Genomic DNA, 19,043 nt, shown 5'->3' with positions numbered 1-19,043 from the left:
ATAATTCAAATGTGGTGTTCATGTCCACAACAGCAGAATTTTAACACCTTTAAATAGGTTTAAAGACCAGTGCTGGACCCATATCCTCACTACAAGAATTCAAAAAACTCTAATCAGCTCCTGTCTACACCCAATAACAAATCAACGCTTGCTACTACTGTTTGATGCACAGGTTTACAAAAAGAAAACCTGTCTCTCTTCACTTGAGGTATTTCACTGATCCTGAAACAAATGTATTACAGGAAAAGTAACAAGGGACTGAATGAGTAAGACTGGTAACGTGTTGGTAAGTCATCATACCGCTTGCATGATATTTTGCCCAAAATCATGATAGCATCACGGTATCGCTGATAATGATGATATGATATATAGTCAACTGTCTATATATCATGATATACTTGTAACTGAAGAATAAAAATCACCTTTTGTATTGGAAAATAATCATTTTAAAGAAAAGCAGGGCCCATTTATATGGTGTATTTAGGCCTTCAACTAATTCAACTATTACTATACTTCAACTATTTTCAATCTGAATTAATCTAGTGATTCTTTTCTCAATTAATTGATTAATAGTGTGGTCTATTAAAGACCATGACATCCACCGTGAGTCCAAGGTGCCATCTTTAAAAACATTTTTGCTTGATAGATTCATCAGGTACAAAAACTGCCAATTCATTTTATCCAACTGACAAATCAATTAATCAACTTACCATTTCAGCTCTAACTGTATTTTTGCCTGTCCTATGCATTGATCACCTTTGAGTATAGATGATCATGATAATGCTGAACTTCCATAAGGTTCAAATGCCAGAAAGCAGAACAGTTCAAATGTCTGCAGGAAAAGAAGAAAACAGCCTCTGACTCAGCATCGCAATAAAATGTTTATGATATTGGTGCTAGAGCTAGATCAATAAACTGTCCAGGCCAATATTAGGTTATTGACGATATGTCAGTATTGATATACATGTCTGCTGATAAGTGACAAGAAATTGCAGTTCAGAAATGCCAAAGTAGGTTTGAGGTAATTTAGAAACAGTCTTACCACGACATAGTATGTCCACCAGAAAGAACTAACAAGAACAGTTTTCAGCTGCAAAATGTCATTAGTTTAAAAGTTAATTAATAAATAAATCAGTATCAAAATTGTTTGTTTATCTTATGCATTTTTAAAATTGACTATTGCTCATTATACTGTTATCAGATTTCTTTTCTAAATATTGATATCTGCATCAAAAATCTAGTATCGGTCGGTCGATTGGTATATTGATAACATGTTACAAGAGAACGTATGACAGCAGATCAGTATATTGATTAGTTTTCCAGCCCTACGGGGATGAATATTAAACCATGATAACTTACTTCCTAGTTAGCAGTAACAAAGGGATATAATAACGGCTAACAAAAGATGACTGAACTGAACTGATGTTACATCGTGTCACACCACATACATGCATCAAACTCATTCCAGCTGTGCCCAACTTGTACTCACAAAACTAGAATTAACTTCAACCTGCTGCAAATTCATGACCCAACACCGCTATGGGGCTGTCAAACAAACACAATCAGTGTTAATACACCTCCAAACTTCAAATTGCTTTTTCAACTGAAACAGCCTTTTGTGGTGTCCGGTGGGATTCTGTTTCATTCCTGTTGGTAGAATAACATTTTTATTAGAAAGCAGAGCCTGGGGCAGCCGGGATCATTTCCTTCCTCCCCTGCTCTCTCATATCTGCTCCCCTCGACCAGAGAAAAAAAAGAGAGAGTACGGAGAGAGGGAATTAACCTGACTCTCATAGCTTGCTCGGCTCAAGGATAATATTCTTGCAGCTAAAAGCCTACTGACTGTGTGACATTTTCACTAAATCAGACCTTGCAACTGACTCGAATGCTAAATGAACTCTACGACCATGGACAACATTTTGTCTGTGTGTGTGTTTTCTCCTCTCTAACCTAAGGACCATGAGGATCTTAAGTCCCCTCCACATCCTGCCTGACCCTATCGACCTCTTCTGACGGTTGCCTTGGCAACGGAAAGATGAGGCGAGAGGGTTTGGAGGAGGGACAGCGGCAATGACGAACATGTGAGGCCATCAATCAGTGAGCTGATATCCACGTATGGCTAAGTCTCTAGTGTAAACACAGAGGCGTGTTATTAGTAAGCTGAAGTGAGTAATGTACTGTACGTATCAACATGCCAAGGACACGTCTCCCAGCTGGTTCGATGTGCTGCTGAGAAGACAAGCTGTGGAGGTGGAAAGAATATTTGAGTCAAGTTGGAAAAATATCCTATGGCGATACGCGTGTACTCCACTGCTGCAGAGATGTGCAGCATGTCTGATGTACTGAATGACAAAGCTTAAACGAAACCATCACTTCTAATATAGTATCCATACATCAACTTCTCATTAAGGCCGAACAATTTGGGGAAAAATTCTAATTGTGACTTTTATAGTGTTATACGATTCGATTTGCAATTTTTTTAAAATGAAGTAATAAGTAAATATTCACTTTTTGACGCAATATATCAATATTCACTTTTTGACGCAAGCCGTGTCAAGCAGCACAGAGCAGATGAACCAGGCAGGATGTCAGACACAGAATGGCATAGAGAATCCGGATTTTCAAAATAAACACCGTATGGAGACTCCCAAATGTACAACAACAATAAACATGGTTAAAACAGACAAAAAAGGAAACAATTTAACATCGTAGCTACTTAACCATAGTAGAAGCAGAAAAATCAAGGACAACTGAACAAATAAGCAAAATGTTAACAACGTGTAGGCTAAACGCTCAGCTGCTGAAACACTTCAGTGTGAGTTTCCTTGAATACCTTGAACGCAGTTCAGCAGAGCCATTGCCTGTGTCGATTCGGCCGGCGCCATTAAACCATGTTTTCCTCTAGTTTCATTTGTTGTTGGGAAATGTACACGCCCTTTACTCACTCGCTTGTGATTGGCGAGCAGATCTGTCACACAAGGATGACAACGGAATGAATCTGTAACTGCGTGACTGTTTAAAACGGGTCAGATGCACTGTATAATTAACCTACATTTTAATCGCCGTCTTCGCGATTAGCTAATCGCGTTCTTTCAAATCGCAATTTTGATTTGAAAACGATTAATCGTTCAGCCATACTTCTCATATATTAAGAACGCTAAAGGTGAAACTGCATTTATTGGAAGCAATTGCACATTAGCAGCCATCTCCGAATGCATAGGGGACGTAGTAAATACGCAGCACACGTGCAATAAGGAGGTAAAGAGTAGAACTTAAATGTGTTTTTCCATGGTTTTGATTCAAATGCAGCCATGTTGACTTATCGTTTAATGATACCATGTCTTTCTTTTAGATTCACGTTGCTTCCATAGTCAGTGAAATACTAGATATGTACTGTATGTACCCTGTTTTGTAATGTTAAGATTATTTTTTTTTCTAAATGACAAATCAACCCAGTGCCTTCCAGTTCATAAGACTTTTGTCCACAGGTTTTAAGGGGCATTCCAGCAATTTAGTACTGCATTTCCATAAGGTCGGGGACCCATAAGAAACAGATCAACAGTCAAAGTCGAAGCCACAGAGATATCCTAACTTTTAGTCCCACAAATGCTAGATCCTATATTTCCCATAATGCAACTTTATAAGGATTGATTATACAACTGTTACTGAAATGTATATGTGAAAATGCTGAATCACTGTTAAATCATCTGTTGAATAACTCTAAAGGGGCACTGCAACCATTGACGTGACTGAAGACTGACCAGAGAGATTTTATACATCAGCTGTTTTCACACGCTTAGTACTGCTCCCCGTGCAAGTAAACTGAACTCCAGGTGTAAGATTGGTGCACTGTCCCTTTAACAGCAGCAAAAAACACAGTTCAGGTCCGGGAGATGAATGGCAAGAGATAAGAGATGAAACCCCAGTGATGAACTCACATATCAAAGACTTTTCACTTTCTTGCGTCTGAGTAGAAGGAGCTTAAAGCTGTTGAAGATCTTCTGAAGCTCAAAACAGCTCAAAAACTCAAGTTCTTATTTTAATCTCTCCAGAAACAACAATGTCGGGTAAAATCTCTTGTTCTAGTGCCTGTACGGGTGGACTGTGCAACAAATATAAAATGTGTGTGCACGTACATCATATTGTATGAGAGGCAGCAAAAGTTATATTTGTTTACTACAGTAACGCATTGTATTATTTTCTCATGTCTGAAATACTAGGGTTAATGTGATATTGGTAGTGGGTACTGGAATTGGTTCTATTTGTATGTTGCTAATTTGCCGTAATTGAAGGCTTTTGATTTCTATGTTGTAAAGATCTTACACGTGGGCACACCTCGTCTCTGTTTTTAATAAGACTGAATGCAGGTATGTAATTATGGAGTGTATATTCCTTGTTTGAGTGTATAAATAAATCTCCTTTATTTTATATCCCTGTGCTACCACCAGACTAGAAAAAAAGATGTCTTTTTATTTGACAAAATTAAAACAAATGCAATGTAAAAGATAAAAAAGCCTTAAACTAGTACCTTTTGGGAGTCAAAGATGTGACACACTTAGAAAAACTGTGTTTCATCACTTCAGACTGAACAGCAGACAGCCTGCCCCTCTTCTGCTAATTCTTTAATGCCATTTCAGTGTGAAGGAGTCGACTCTCCATCTCCATGTGGGAGGACGGGAGTCTTTTCCAGCAGGATGTAAAAAACAGCCCTCAGAAACCAAAAGATCTTGTCACTTGATTTAAAAAAATGCTCATTTGGTGAATCTGTATCCGTGTGTGTCGACTATCTCTGAGGGACTCACCAAACACTCCAGGAGCCTGGCTGGACGAGATATGATGATAAAGAGCTTTTTCACCAGCTCAATGACGAAGGTCAGCTCCGAACTCTCTGAGCGCTCATAAGCCTGATAGCAAGAGAGAGGCAGACAGAAAGATACAGAGACAGATTAAAGTATCATAAGTAGGCAGCAGAATGGCCCCTACCAGTGTTATATTACTTTATTATATATATATATATCATACTTTTAGATTATTATTCCATTATTATAAGCAGCATTGTAATATTATAGCTCTCCAAAGCTTGCAGTTTTAACTAGTTTCTGTACTATTAGTTAATTAGTATGTGTCAGATAAGTGTAGTGGACTAGAAGTATAAAGTTGCATGAAATTGAAATACTCCAGTAAAGTACAAATATTTCAAAACTGTAGTTTGGTACAGTAATTAAGTACAAGTTAAGTTAGTAGTGACTCTCCACCACTGGTCACAACTCACGTCATTCAGCAGCCTCTCCAGGTTCTCCTGCAGTTCACAGAAGTAGACGCTGGTGATGAGGCCCTCACGAGATTTGGTCAGGCAATCCCTGGACAGCTCGGCTACCTGGTGGTGGATGAAGCTGAGGACACCATCGGCCAGTGGTAGAACACTCTCTGGGGAGTAGTTGTGGATGAACTCTGCCAACCTCTCCTCCATCTGAGCTGTGGCCTGATTGAATACAAGACGTGGTTAACGGTCACTTCTGTCATCTTGTCAGGCCAGCGTTGAGAAGATAACGCAATCAACGGATCTCCCTGGGTTGTGACATCCCGGCTACAACACCTTGACAATTTCTTCTGCCTGTATGGTGTGTTCGGTGTGTGCCACGGATGTCAACTGACGCACGACAAGTGATGTGACTCTATGTGACTCGTCTGCTGTTTGATAAACTTACAGGTTTCTATTTTTGACTCTTTCGACTGGGACCTTAAGAAGCCTTTGTGTAATAATGCCATCACCCATTCATTCATCACACTGGGCTTGAACATCTGAACAAGTACTCAGATGGGACAAACCTTCAAAAGTTCATTTAAAACATAATTATATTAATAATAATTATATTAATTTCTTTGGGCCACGTAGGGGCAGTGTTGATCACAACCGAGACATCATCACCTTTTAAGTTGATATTGCGAACCTTTTCAGCTAACAGCTGCTTATTTACACATCCAGCAGTTATGGAGCAACATTATCATTCATTTGGAGCTGTGTTTTTTGGCCACCTGATGAATCTAATATTCACTCTCTTTTAGCTCTGTTTTTGGTCTCCACCAACTTAAGGGAAATACGTGGCTGCTAAATGCTCCACCAGCTAGCTGCCAACTGTGTCTGTCTGCTGTTTGGTGCTGAGCAAGTAGTGTAAAGTGGATTTTTAGAGCTTTTTCACTAAAAACAGCTGCCTGCTGCAGCCGAAAACTGCGCTATGAGAGCAACAAGAGTGTCCCAAAAAAAGTTTCAGGTCAGACAGCTAAACAACATGAGTAAATGAAACTATAAAGCTTTGTAAAACAGAGGGGAGCTGTAGACTCTGTAGACGAGTGACCTCTTTATTTCATTATTTTCACACTGGCATTTAATTAATTATTCTTATGAAAATATTGATTATAGCCACTTTAATAATCTCACACTGGATAAAGAATATATCATGTTAAAAAGACGCAGTCTACATGAATCTGACAAAATCTGCTGTAGCTAGAGTCACTCACTTGTGTATCAAATTTAGGCTCTATTAAGCTTTTATCAAATCCCTATTTCAGGTATGCAACTGCTAATTATTCTTCTTATAATGACGGTGAGGATGCAGCATGTTGAGCCTTCATTCACAATCCTGACAACTGTGCAATAGAATGTGGGAAGACTCGTTAGCGGTGCTTCACAATGGAGGTGGTGTGTGTGTGTGTGTGTTTGTTTGTGTGAGTGCAGGCAGGTACATTTCCTGGCATACACTTCCTTGTTCATAGAATCATACACACATTGAGTCATGTATCTATGGTCTCGGTATATAATGCATACAGACAGGTTTTAGAGGTTATGCACAGTTTGATTACATGCTGGCATGGAGCAAGATATGTGATCTAACCGAATATGTGCTCTTGATCAGTGACTCATGGGTCAGGTCTAGCATTTCAGACAGGGTTGACCTCCAGGAGTTTGCACACATTGAGGTTTCAACAGCTTATCGAGAACAGTGAAATAAAATCCCAGCGGCAGCAAGATGACTGAAAGTTGTCTTCATGTTGGAGCTCAGAGGAGAATGGTAAGCCTCGTAGTAAGTAACAAGGGCGCAGAAATACAGATATAACAGCTGAGTGTGTGCGCATGAGGGAATCTCTGAAAACACTGTTGAGTGGATAATAAAATGTTTTTGACCAACAAAAAGTCGGTTTCATCATTTTGAATGCGACAGCATACCTAATCATTCTCGTTGACTAGAAGTATGCCCGTTGTCTGCTAGTTTACAAATAGACTTCTATCATAGGATCACAGAATGTCTCCAGGACTGTTTAATGGATGTTCGTTCATTCAAACTGTCTGATAGATTACCTCTGCGATACGGTCATAGGTAATGTTAGCAACATATAATGTGCTGCCACAAATATCTTCGGGGCCCGTGTGATCATGTGGAACATTTCTAGGATTTAACTGAGTCCAGGTTTTCTGCAGGTTTATCATTCAGGACGTCCGCATGACATGCATGTAACCCAGAAATTAGATTAGCTCCAGATCAACTGACAGTGATGTCTTGCCAGCTTTTACATCATTTTGCAAGTTGTCCTATCCCGCCAATTGATCCAAAACGCAGCAGCCTTTCTGATCTTCACTTTGCCCAAACACCCCACTGCTACGCTCCCTACATTAGCTTCCTATAGTGCCTTACATTGGATTCAAGTCCCTGATGTTAATCTACAAAGACTCTAGCAAGAACTCTACCGTTCACCTGTAGCCTTTCCTTTCACAAAGATCCTCACAAACATGCAACACGGATCTCTTGTCTTGCAGTCATTTGAACTGGATCCCAGTGGAGATTAGGACTGCAGAAACCCTCACGTCTTCTAACAAACCCAACACCTAAGAGCAATGGAAATTTCAAGAAAAATGGACAAATTTGTTTTTTATTCCATGGATCTAATGCTTTGTGTTTTCATTATCCAACTGGTTTCAAGCCAAATCTAAGTTATTTTAAATCTCATGGTTCTGGATGTTACACAGTAAAGGTAGCTGCTTCTACCAGTGTGGCTGCCATTGAAAAAAATAGTGTAGTGTAGAACACAGTTCTAGAGAATGATTTTTAGCTTGTTTACTATTTGTTTTGGACACATTGTCACTCCCTGTAGCATTTAATGCATCGTCAGCAAAATCACTGGAAAGATCTGAACCCTACCATTACAAATAATAACGCAGTCATGGGGTTTGAGCAGGAAAAAATAACCTACTGAATGTTTTAAATGTAATTCAGCTTAGCTTAAGAGGTGGCAACCGACTGCATGCGTACTGTTTGTGTGTATTTTAATGTGTGTATGGATGCACAGTTTAAACTTGTGTATTTGTTTATATGAGGCTGACCTTGGGGAATCGCTCCTTGTAGACATGGTTCATCATCACTATTTCATTGTCATAGCAGGATGGAGAGCGCCCCGGGCTGAAGAGAGACAAACACAGAGAGCAGGAGTGTAACATACAGCACTGACTGAGAAAATCAAAGAAAGCAGGAAAACAGAGAATGAGGGCAGGCAGCCGGTGAGGCAGAGAGATGCAATTCTGCACTATTCATTTGAATGAAGGAATAATTCACTGCTTCCCCACATGTCCGTCCTGTCTGTATATTATGCTAATCGACCGATCAGGAAATTCAGTACACTCAGATTAGTTTTTCTAATGGATCCAGAGTCCATCATGCCACACTCCTCCACCACAAGCATCAGATATCAGACAAGCGCAAATACACTAAGAGTCACATGTGCACTTTCCTACACACACACATGCACAGATATAAGACAAGGCAAAAAGTCAACATGTGGTGGGAAAAAAAGCCCTAAAACTTAATTCTGTCATCTCATAGAAGCTCATACAGTGCTGAATTAGACATTCACAAAAGAAAAGCACATTATGAAAGAATGTCTTGTGGACAAACACTTAGCACAGAAAGATGCTATATGAATAGAGATAATGAGGCATGTCAAGGTGCACAATAAAGGCATTCTGTACACTGAAGCCACAAGATCAGATATTATTTAGGGCAGCGATTGCTGAGGAGCTTAATATGAAAACTGAATACTGATTAGTAATGACATGCTGTATGTAGCTGGGGCACATTGCATCCAGAGAGGGGGCTATAATAGGTGTGGTTGGATGGAGTGTACACCAGAGACTTCTGCACTCTGGAGAGGCTTGTAGCACTGGAGGGTGGACTGGTACTGATATAATACTAAGTACATTTACTCAAGTACTGTCCTAAAATGTTGAGATACGTGTAGTACTTTACATAAGTATTTCTGCAATTTTTTTCTACTTTAAAATAATACAGCACAACATGTGTGTAAATATTTTACACACAAAACAAACGATCAAGAGGTAGTATATCGTAAGGCAGTTCTTTCACTTGTAATGTAGTCCATATGTATTTTATAGTGTGGTATTGGTACTCTTACTTCATTAAATGATCTCAATACTTATACTGTTATTAATATATAACAATAATATTCTAATTACATAACAGTGAGATACTGAGCGGCCCGGACACATTTACAGCACAGCACACACCTGGAAGATGAGAAACCTGAAGAAAATAGTGTACACTATGAGTACGCTTTCCATGGGCAGGAAAGCAGGTTTTTACTGTCAATTGGCCTCATTTACATGATACTGCAAAATACTGTCATTTATGAAATAAGAGCCACAAACTGAATCTCTCATTAAGTGGCAGAAAATGAAGCATTCATCAGCACTGACACACACAGAAGGTGAATTATACAAGATAAGCAACAAAAGGCTTGTGCTCTAAATAAATTATTGAGAGCCCTCTGCATCTCTTCATGACCAGAGTGAAGTTGTTCCTGCACGCTAATTAACTTTTCCCTTTCATAAACCAAAAGGGGAGCTTAATGTCTTGTCATAAAAGCTTGACATGTGGGATTTTAGTTACTTTTGTTTATATTTCTTTACCAGATGATCTTTACAAATCTGCTACTTACAAATAAGGCTTTGAGCAAAGTTGTTCAGTACTACTGTAGCCAGAAAACAACCAGATGGTTTGTGAAATTCTGTCACAGCATTATTTTTAACTGGGTGTAAGTGGCAGAGTCGGAGACTGGGAGCTACTTTCTGCTACTCGAAGAAACCAGCCTCAAAGTCCTTTTATGCCTTCAGCTCTCTGGGATAAATTGCATTTAAGACATCTGAATCAAAGTGGGCTAGAAGCCTAGTGGGGGGTCGTCTTTTCCCCATGACCTGCTGTGCTCTCACCTAAGGCTTCGAGAGCGAGGGCGGACGTGCGGCGAGCGTCGGCCTCCGTCATCGTCCGTGATGCTCTCAGTGCTGCCAAAGTGCTTGGACAGAAAGTGCAACTCGTCCATGGTCGGCTGGAAGGGCAGCTGGTGCAGACGCTCTTGGGATGAGCTGGATGACTGGAGAGAGACATGAAAAGGCAAGGTTAAAATGCGAACTGCTCTTTGTTAGATCTTTTTTTTTTTAAAGCCTCTGTTACAGCCGCAACATCAGTAGTTTAAAAATAGATATCCACTGATGGAGAAATCAAAAACGACAAATGGCAAGAACGCCTTAATTGATGTGGTCACAACAAGAGAAGAGAAGAGAGGAGAGCACAAGGTGTGCTATGATATGAGTGGGTGGAAAGAGCTGAAACAAAGAAGAGACTAACATAAAAGAACAAGGAAGTAAAAGAGAGGTGGAGAAACAAGAAAAATATCCAGAAGGAGTTAGTGTAGGAGGGCAAAACTGAATAATGTGGACTGAAAACCAGAGCGAAAAGACTGCAGGGAATGAAAGAGCCACTCCACCTAAAAGTTGACTGCTGCTTTAAGTGTCTGCTGCCTTGGGGGGGTTAATGGCAGCGCTATTCTGTCTTAAACAAAAGACTTTTCTTCAGCACAGGAGGGAAAAACCAGCCTGGATCAATGGGAAGCTTAATGAACACATCTCCCAATGGGACACCATGGTTGGCTTTGGCCACATAACGATTTCTGCTATAAAAATCCATTAGAATCAGGTCTCGGCCCCTCGCAAGCTGCAGAGAAGCATTGAAACCATGGCGTTGTGAATGCAGCAAGTCCAGTCAACAGAATCAATTAAGAAGACCCACAGAGAGCTCAGAAGAAAAGCCACTGGATATTATAGTTGTCGAAGACGAAAACTATCTCATATCTGTCTCGGGTGCATCTCAATTCACATAATGGCATCCAGATCTCCTTCACCTGCACCTTAGTCCCTCCAACACAAGAGATGCAAGGAAATATGCAAGGGAAAAGCACAGTACAGGATGAGTCAGCTTCTGTAGCCTCTTTTAATGACTTGGAATTTGTATTTATTATACAATAATAAGGATGTACAGACACCATTTCCAGCACGTTCCAGGTGGGGTTTTTGTTATATTTCCTCCCATGCAGTAAAACAGAACTTGAAATTAGTATCTGCATTTTTTCCTTTTAAATAAACAGTTTGAAACGTCCATACATGCATCAAAACTTATTTCTGTACTTGCAATGTACAGATCAAACCATAGTTTGTAAATGGACCTCACTGTCCAGACGCTGAATGTACAGTACACGAGCCATTTCTATTGCAGGAACATGTTTTTGAAGCTAATTTATTAATGATTTGCATCTGAATTTTTTGTTTAATAACCAAGATTATGATGTCTCATTTGTAGGACATTTTTGGGCCTGCATTTTTTGTGTGTGTAAATATGTATGCATGTATGCAATTTCACATCAAAATATATTTTCTTGCCAGCACACAGGGACTTTCAGCGTCGCATATATGACTTAATGGAAATAACCCCAATGGAAAACTCCTGACTATGATGTTATCCATGTTACGGGTGAAAAGAAAAAATGAAAATAAACGCTGTTCTGATGAATGATGAAAGTTGGTTATGGTGCCTTTGTTTCCTTTGCTTATGTGAATCAAGAGCATGCTGAGATGTACCGACAGTCCACAGTTTTCTTCACCTGTAAGGTTTCATCCTTCAAACTTCTGCCAATCTCACCTCTATATTCAACTGGTTACATTTCTGACGTTTCTGTAGCTTTTCTGCATAAATTTGGTTCACATCTACCTATTTATATCGCAAACTCCTCCACACATGAACACACACACACACACACACACGCACACATCTCCTTTCATCTGCTCTGTTCAGTATGCAAGGGTCCCGCTGCAACTAATCAAGCAAGTAATGGCCCATGTAGGAACCAGCAGAGCACTGAAACCTGACGGGGGGGGGGGGGTTAGATGGAGAGGAGTGATGGAGGTGGAGAGGAGTATGGAGAGACTGAGAAACCATCTCCAACCTCATTTACCAGTAAAAAGAGATCAATCAGTCGCCTGCAGTGTACGTCTCTGTATATAGTATGTGCTACTGTGTGGAGATGCATGAGATGCAGTTAATGAAGGAAATGATGTGTGAAAAAGCAGCTAAGATGCAGAGGAAGTGATTGTGTTCAGGACGGCACAGAAATGTACATGGAGTGGACGATGAGTCAACACCTTGCCTCCACCTGGGCATCATACACATTAATAAAGGTCGATTTGTCAAATGGACTATTTACCAAATGGGCCTTGGCAGTGTTCATTTCTCTGAGTAGTATGCTTTCACTCAGACAAAAGTGAACATTGTTGTTGTCTCTCGGTTAGCTTCAAAACACGTCTGCCTTCCACCTACACTGGCTTTTTTGTCTCTGTTGCCCCTCTTTATCATCCATCTCTGCTTCTCTGGGAATAAAGTGATGGACAGAGAAAAAGTTACTGGAACAGTTTGCGACTGCAAGGCAGAAATACAGATTGGTTACTGCGGATAAATGAGGTCGATCATATCTTAGCAACTGATCAGTTATTTTTAGTTCTGGTTTACATGTGATGCATGTTCTTCAGCAATAAAAGGGCTCTGAAATAATCGTCTGAGACCTGCAGCAGCAAGTTCAAAGTCAAGGAACACAGGGGAACGCGTGTGTTTGTGTATGCACGGCATTCAGCTGCAAGTGTGCCGTGTAATCATTTCAAAGCGGAACGAAACAAAGGTGGAACATGCAACTTTAGAACATGAATTTACAAGCAGAACAGCGCACGCCGATTTTATGCATGAAAATATATGCAAATAAATTATTTGAGTGAAATACATATTCATGCAAAGGATACCAAATCCAATCTAAAATATGCTTTTGTGTGTTGCTTTCAGGACTTATGGAGCTAAATTATAAAGAGAAGAAAAAGCAGATCCCACACTTTAGAGTCATCACTTTTCTCCTGTGTCTCTGGAAAGATTGGAAATGAAAGAAAGTACAGTGTTTGATCCTTGTGAGCTTTCACTTGTCACGCTATGAAGAGGGAAAACATGAAGGAGTTTCCAATTTTTCCGGAGGCTGCAGCTGTGGTGTCTTGTTTGATAGCCACAGGTTTTGTGTTACAAGGACACACTTAGTCAGCCCCATCCTGCGTAAGGGCAGAGGCTGCTGCAGTCATAACACACGATGGATGAAGGAAAGTTGTGGCTACTGTAGGCATATCTGTGGTCGTGTCGTTGACCTCTTCAAAGAGAGAAAACACACGCCTATTTCTGAATCCAGCTCCAGCTAGAATGATACATAACATTAATTTGTTGTTTTGTTTTATGTTTTTGTACACCAGGAACAATTTCATGTTTGGTGTCTTGCTTAAGGACACTTCTACAGGAATCGAGCCACAAACCTTGTGATTAATGGCCAACCCACTCTATCACTGATGTTGCACTTATAGAGCGCTTTTCAACCTTAGCAGGAAAACGTCTGTCATTCACACAGAAATGGTGGTGGAGCTGTCAAAGCAAGGCGCTGGTCCGCCAACTGGAAGCAATGACCTCTCTCTTTGTTCAGGTTGACTTTTCACTGATCTGAAATATACTGACTTAATCAAGTGGACTGAGTTCGACTAGGACTTGACCGATCCACATTAATACATTGAATTAATTTAGTCACAGATTTTAACTTTTGTAAGATGAAACAATGGTTTTGGTTTGGATATCTGTATAGGACTGTTTAGAAAGTCAGATATTTGAAGTATTGGAATCAGTATCAGGAGAGAAAAAGTTCTCCTATCCTCAAGAAGACAAGATGTTCCAAAATGATGATAAATAAACCTAAATTTAAATGATTGGATGGGAGCTATGAGTGTGTGGCTTTATTTCTTACTGTTGAACTAGGTGTGTTGGTGCCATATCCTGAGGATGGCAGAGAAGCCAGGGACCATCTACGACCATCAGCCCTGAGGAGAAAAGAAAGGAAAGTGGAAAAGGGAGAACATGTGTTAGAATGAAATGGTTTTCTCTGCCTCTTTCAACAGCCAGAACTCCAATATCAGTTTCTATTTTAGTCTCTTCAAACAACACAATCAGTGGTTATACTAAAGCAATTTCACCACCTTCACTTCCTTTCAATCTAGCAAATTGCACTTATGTTCTTTTTATTCTGCTCTTCCCTCAGGCGTTCTCCAGCCACCCCTGAGTCTGACACTTCCTCTGAGTGAGTGATGAGGGATACACGTTTGGGCAAAATCCTGGCACCTCGCCTCATTCAGCTCGGCCTGCTGTCAAAGCTCTGTCACACGGACACTTGGTGGGAGCAGCGTAGGACAATGACAGGGCAGAGGCATGCAGTTTCATTTTGCATGTTTGTGTGTGTGAGTAGGTGTGTTTCCCTCCAGAGTTTCACTGTGTGTGTGTAAAAATAATCCTATCAACAATTTTCACTCAACTACTTTGCACTGCTCTTGTAATGTTGCATTTGTGACTTTTTGTGTGAATAAAGGAGGGACGCCAACCTGCGAGAAGAGGCAAAGGAAAAGTGGGCAGGTCCGCTTGGTGAGAAGTTGCGTGGGCTGTCCAACGGACTGCTTCCTATTGAAATACATATGGAGAGAACACAACAGAAAACATTAACTGTGGGTTATTGGGAAGGAAAACCTAAATTAGGTTTCAGGTAACTACAAGTCACTCCCATTTGGTTTAGTCAACCTCACTATTAAGGAAGTGTTGGATTCTTATCAGCAGACATCAGGAAATGTCAAATTTTAGGTCAAATTTAGATTCAGCCATTAACAGAAACACTGTTATGGTTATAATAAATACAACAACTCTGTATATAGTCACTGTGACACCTACAGTAATAGAGTATCTTATCATTGATTCTGTCCTGCAGTATTAATTAAATAATTAAAGATTAAAAGCAACTTGACACCAGCTAAATACTTGCCGACCTCTAGGGCCACGGTGCCAAAACATTTTTATACCACAGCACCTCTCCACACACGTTCAGCTGTCTCAGACTGTGCCGATGGCCAAAATGACTCAACTGTTAGATGCCAGAAAGTGTATTGTGTTACTATGACAACTGGCAACTGTGAGCTCTTGTGTCATCAGCTGAGGCAAATTAATTTATTTGAGTTTTTAATGCAGTGGTTCCGATGTTTGCTGCTTGAGTTTTTAGTTTTTGACACGTTCGAAAAGCGTATAAAAATGTAGTTTATGCAGATGCATCACCTTTTAATCTGGAGGAACGTTAGTGAATGCTCAATAAAAATGTAAATGAAAAATGTCTTGGCCTGTCCTCAAGGCACTCCACTGAGGGAACCACTGCATTAGCTGTTTAAATTCTCGCCTTCCTGTAGTGACGGGGTACTGACACACCCTGGAGTACACTTCTGCATCACTGCAACCAGTTTAAATAATTAAAGAAGATTTTCAGTTGGGTTTTTTTATTTAAAATACCTAGATTATATGTAAAGAAGCCTAAAACCTACTTGTACCCAGATTTCATGTCACAATGCAAAAACTGTTGTAGTCTATTTTCTGCTGCAAGAAGACACTGACCACTGCAATATATATTTAACTCTGTCCTCTTGAGACATGCGAAGCTCAGACAATTCCGCAATAGAAAATGAAAAAAAAAAAATGGTTGAAAACAGTGAGCTACTGATTACAACATGCAGCACAGTCTCACAAAATGAGTTAAAACAAGAAATACCAACTACACAGTGGTTGGAAGTCTTATTTTGTATATTTTAATTTTTTTTTACCAATTTTATATTAATCAGTTGTTTTGAAAAAACACAGCTAAAATGTTTACAATTTAAAAAACCACAATGATTTAGCCCAATATACAGTCTAAACAACTGTAACATGTCTGTAACCTGTATATACTGACCTATGTGTCCAGGCAGTGGAGAATGCGGCCGTGGCAGGGTCGGCGACGTACTAGTCAGGATGAGGCTTTTTCGGTTACTGGTTCTACAACTAGAACATATATTAGAACAAAGAGCATATCAATATTTGTCTTCATTATATTTAAGGCGATACCAGACAGATGACAACTGGCACACACACGCACACACAACAGAGTGATCCTCAAATTCTGAGTTAATGAACACAGCAACTCAAGTTAATGAATATACTGCATCTTTGTTTGTCTGTGTGCCTACTTGTCACCATGAGTAAATGTATAGCCTATTGTACAGTATGTGCGGATGTAAGTGTGTGTGTTTTTATCTTAAGTACAGTATGTCTTTGTGCGTGTGTGTGTGTGCATATGTGACAGGCCATAATACAGGACTTTATGGATGACCATCCACCCACAGGGGAGCGCAACAAAGCAACAAAGATTTTTAATTTCCTCAAGGTCCAGCCCCACGACGGCTGCTGCCAGGAAATATAAAAATATAATGGCAGGAGTGACGAGGCGATGGAGGGATAGAGGGACAGACAGAGAGGAAGAAAAGGACCAGTGAGGACAGGTACAGGCTGTAATGAAGAAGTGAAATCATTGAACCATAAAGGACTCACTCGCTGCTCCAGCTGCCACCGCTGGATGTGTCATCCCGCACGGAGATGCACAAGGGTTGTTGTCTTACATAACAGCTTGTAAAGTGGGAAGTGGAATTCTCAGGTGTTATTTTCATGTGTGGACTACTCACAGGGCTTTCGTGCTTCACCGCAGTGCCTGTCAATACAAGTTTGCTCCACGTTGCATCAGCCAGCACGCTGCTCTACATCTGTGCAGGAAGTGCAGTAAAGCATACAAGCGCACATAAAAATAAAAACACCCAGCACAGTCACAGAACACACACTGCTTATTTGATGTATCTTGCTCGATCTATAATCTATATCCCCATCTTGCAGTCCTCCCACATCCTCTCTACCTCCCTAACAATATCTCTCCCTCTGTTTGATGTAGCAGTTGTTTCTAGCACTATGAGACATCAAACCCCTGGCAGGATTTTATCGGTGGCAGTGAGCCTCTGTGAGCGCTAGTCGAGGGAGAGCTTGTACTCAACCTTGCAGAACAGAGGAGGATCATATTGAAATATTTAAGGGAAATGCATTAGCTTTGGACCGCGGGCTGGAGGCAACTTAACGCTGTCCATTTGATGCTGCACTCAGAAGATGAGAACAGACAAAAAGGGGGAAGGGTGAGGAAGGAGAGAGGGAAAGACAAAAAAGTGAAGAGACTGGAAGTGCATGTCGTATGTTCCTCTGATTCCTCTGTGTCATTCTTCTCTTTTCTTCAACCATATTATACTCTCCAACCTGCCCGCAATCGTCTTTTCCTTTCACTCACTCCTTAACCTGTAGTCTCTCTCAAATCCACATTCTCAGTGCTGCTCTTCCTCAATCAAAAGCTGAATCACTTGAGCATATAACAGTCAAGCTTCACTCCAGAACATATTCTTAGCTTTTGATTCATGATTCATCACATCCACAGCAGCTTGACTCTACCAGTGCATCATCAAATGTTTCAAACCACATATTACAGGTAAAGGGATTTAAAATCACCTGCCTCATTTCTGTCTTTTTTGATAACTCATCACTCGTCTGTTTCTCCTTCACTTCTTCAATTTTTCCCTCTATATCCTGCTTTATTCTCACTCTGCTTTCTCCTTTTATCGAAATTAACTCTGTCAGATGAATAATTATAATGTGGAAAGTGAAGAAAACTCATTGTTCTTCCCTTCTAACGCCCCTTTTTTAGGATTATTGAGCCAACTAAACTATTAAAGGCTGTAGAATGAGAACCCAGTAGGGCAAAGCAATTTAATCTCCCCATAATGCCAGAAATCTCTTGCAGCCACTATGCTTTATATCATTGTTATCTTAAATGAATGCTGCAGAAGGGCATCTTGCCCAAAGCATTTGTACTGTAAAAAAATAAAGGTTAAAGAGGAGTGCTGCTCTTTACTCTATACTCCAGCAGCCAGACACATATTTATCAGCAGTAAAGGTCACATTAGAGTCCTGCCACTTGTATTCATGCAAAGGCTATGAGGAGCACATACAACAGAACCAGCAGGGGCAGAGGAGAGCAGAAAGATCTGTCTGTGGATGCTCAAACACTGTTATATATCTCTTGTGTTCCAGAATATCCTGTTATTTTCAGATGATTTGTTCTCTCAACCTGCTGTTTTGATTTTCGACTTCAGTAAGTAATTTACAAAAGTTCTTACAAAAGAGTGACTTTGAGAAAAAAGACATGAACTTACATTTTAGACATGAGGTAATACTGAGAGTAGTAAAAAAAATGCCATTTACTCAGCAGTGCCTTAGGGCTTGCAAACTAGTCTATTGGAGTTAATATTGTTGGATAGATAATAAATGGATGATTGACAAGTTGTAGAAAAACCCAAACAATGCCATTTTAAACTTGAATGACTAATCTTTTTGGCCATTTGTGGGAAGCTGTAAACACAAACATCTTCTAAAGTTTATCACATGAAGTATGTTAATTGGAGTTGCCTATTTAAATGTCCACATTATGATTCTCTTGGAAACATGTCTGTGTCTCTCTAACGAATGGAAGTCCACCATTCACTCTCCTTTCAGCAAAGTTTTGGTCTCTGCCAGCTTCTGAGGGAAATAGCTGACTCTTTGACTGCTAAACTCTCTGTTATGCTCACCAGCTTGTCGCCAACTGTGTCTTGCCGCTGTGTGTATGTGGTATACTTACATTAACTCATTTATCTGATGCTTTTA

General features: G+C 40.1%; 1 protein-coding gene across 1 annotated transcript in view; it reads right to left on the bottom strand.

Moving 5' to 3' along the window:
• mast1a (microtubule associated serine/threonine kinase 1a) overlaps positions 1–19,043 on the bottom strand; it is a 77,729-nt gene that overhangs the window by 22,985 nt on the left and 35,701 nt on the right. Inside the window, exons 3-9 of the mRNA XM_038713651.1 lie at positions 16,225–16,313; positions 14,843–14,918; positions 14,215–14,287; positions 10,277–10,437; positions 8,378–8,453; positions 5,273–5,482; positions 4,803–4,904 (exon numbers count right to left, since the gene is read on the bottom strand). Of these exons, the coding sequence (XP_038569579.1) occupies positions 4,803–4,904; positions 5,273–5,482; positions 8,378–8,453; positions 10,277–10,437; positions 14,215–14,287; positions 14,843–14,918; positions 16,225–16,313 (787 nt within the window). The remainder of the gene's footprint in view (positions 1–4,802; positions 4,905–5,272; positions 5,483–8,377; positions 8,454–10,276; positions 10,438–14,214; positions 14,288–14,842; positions 14,919–16,224; positions 16,314–19,043) is intronic.

The sequence above is a fragment of the Micropterus salmoides genome, unplaced genomic scaffold, assembly GCF_014851395.1.
Source record: "Micropterus salmoides isolate LMB-PRFRI ecotype aquatic unplaced genomic scaffold, ASM1485139v1 Ms_hic_scaffold_12, whole genome shotgun sequence".
In the NCBI taxonomy this organism is placed as follows: domain Eukaryota; kingdom Metazoa; phylum Chordata; class Actinopteri; order Centrarchiformes; family Centrarchidae; genus Micropterus; species Micropterus salmoides.
This window is presented reverse-complemented; position numbering and strand designations above follow the sequence as displayed.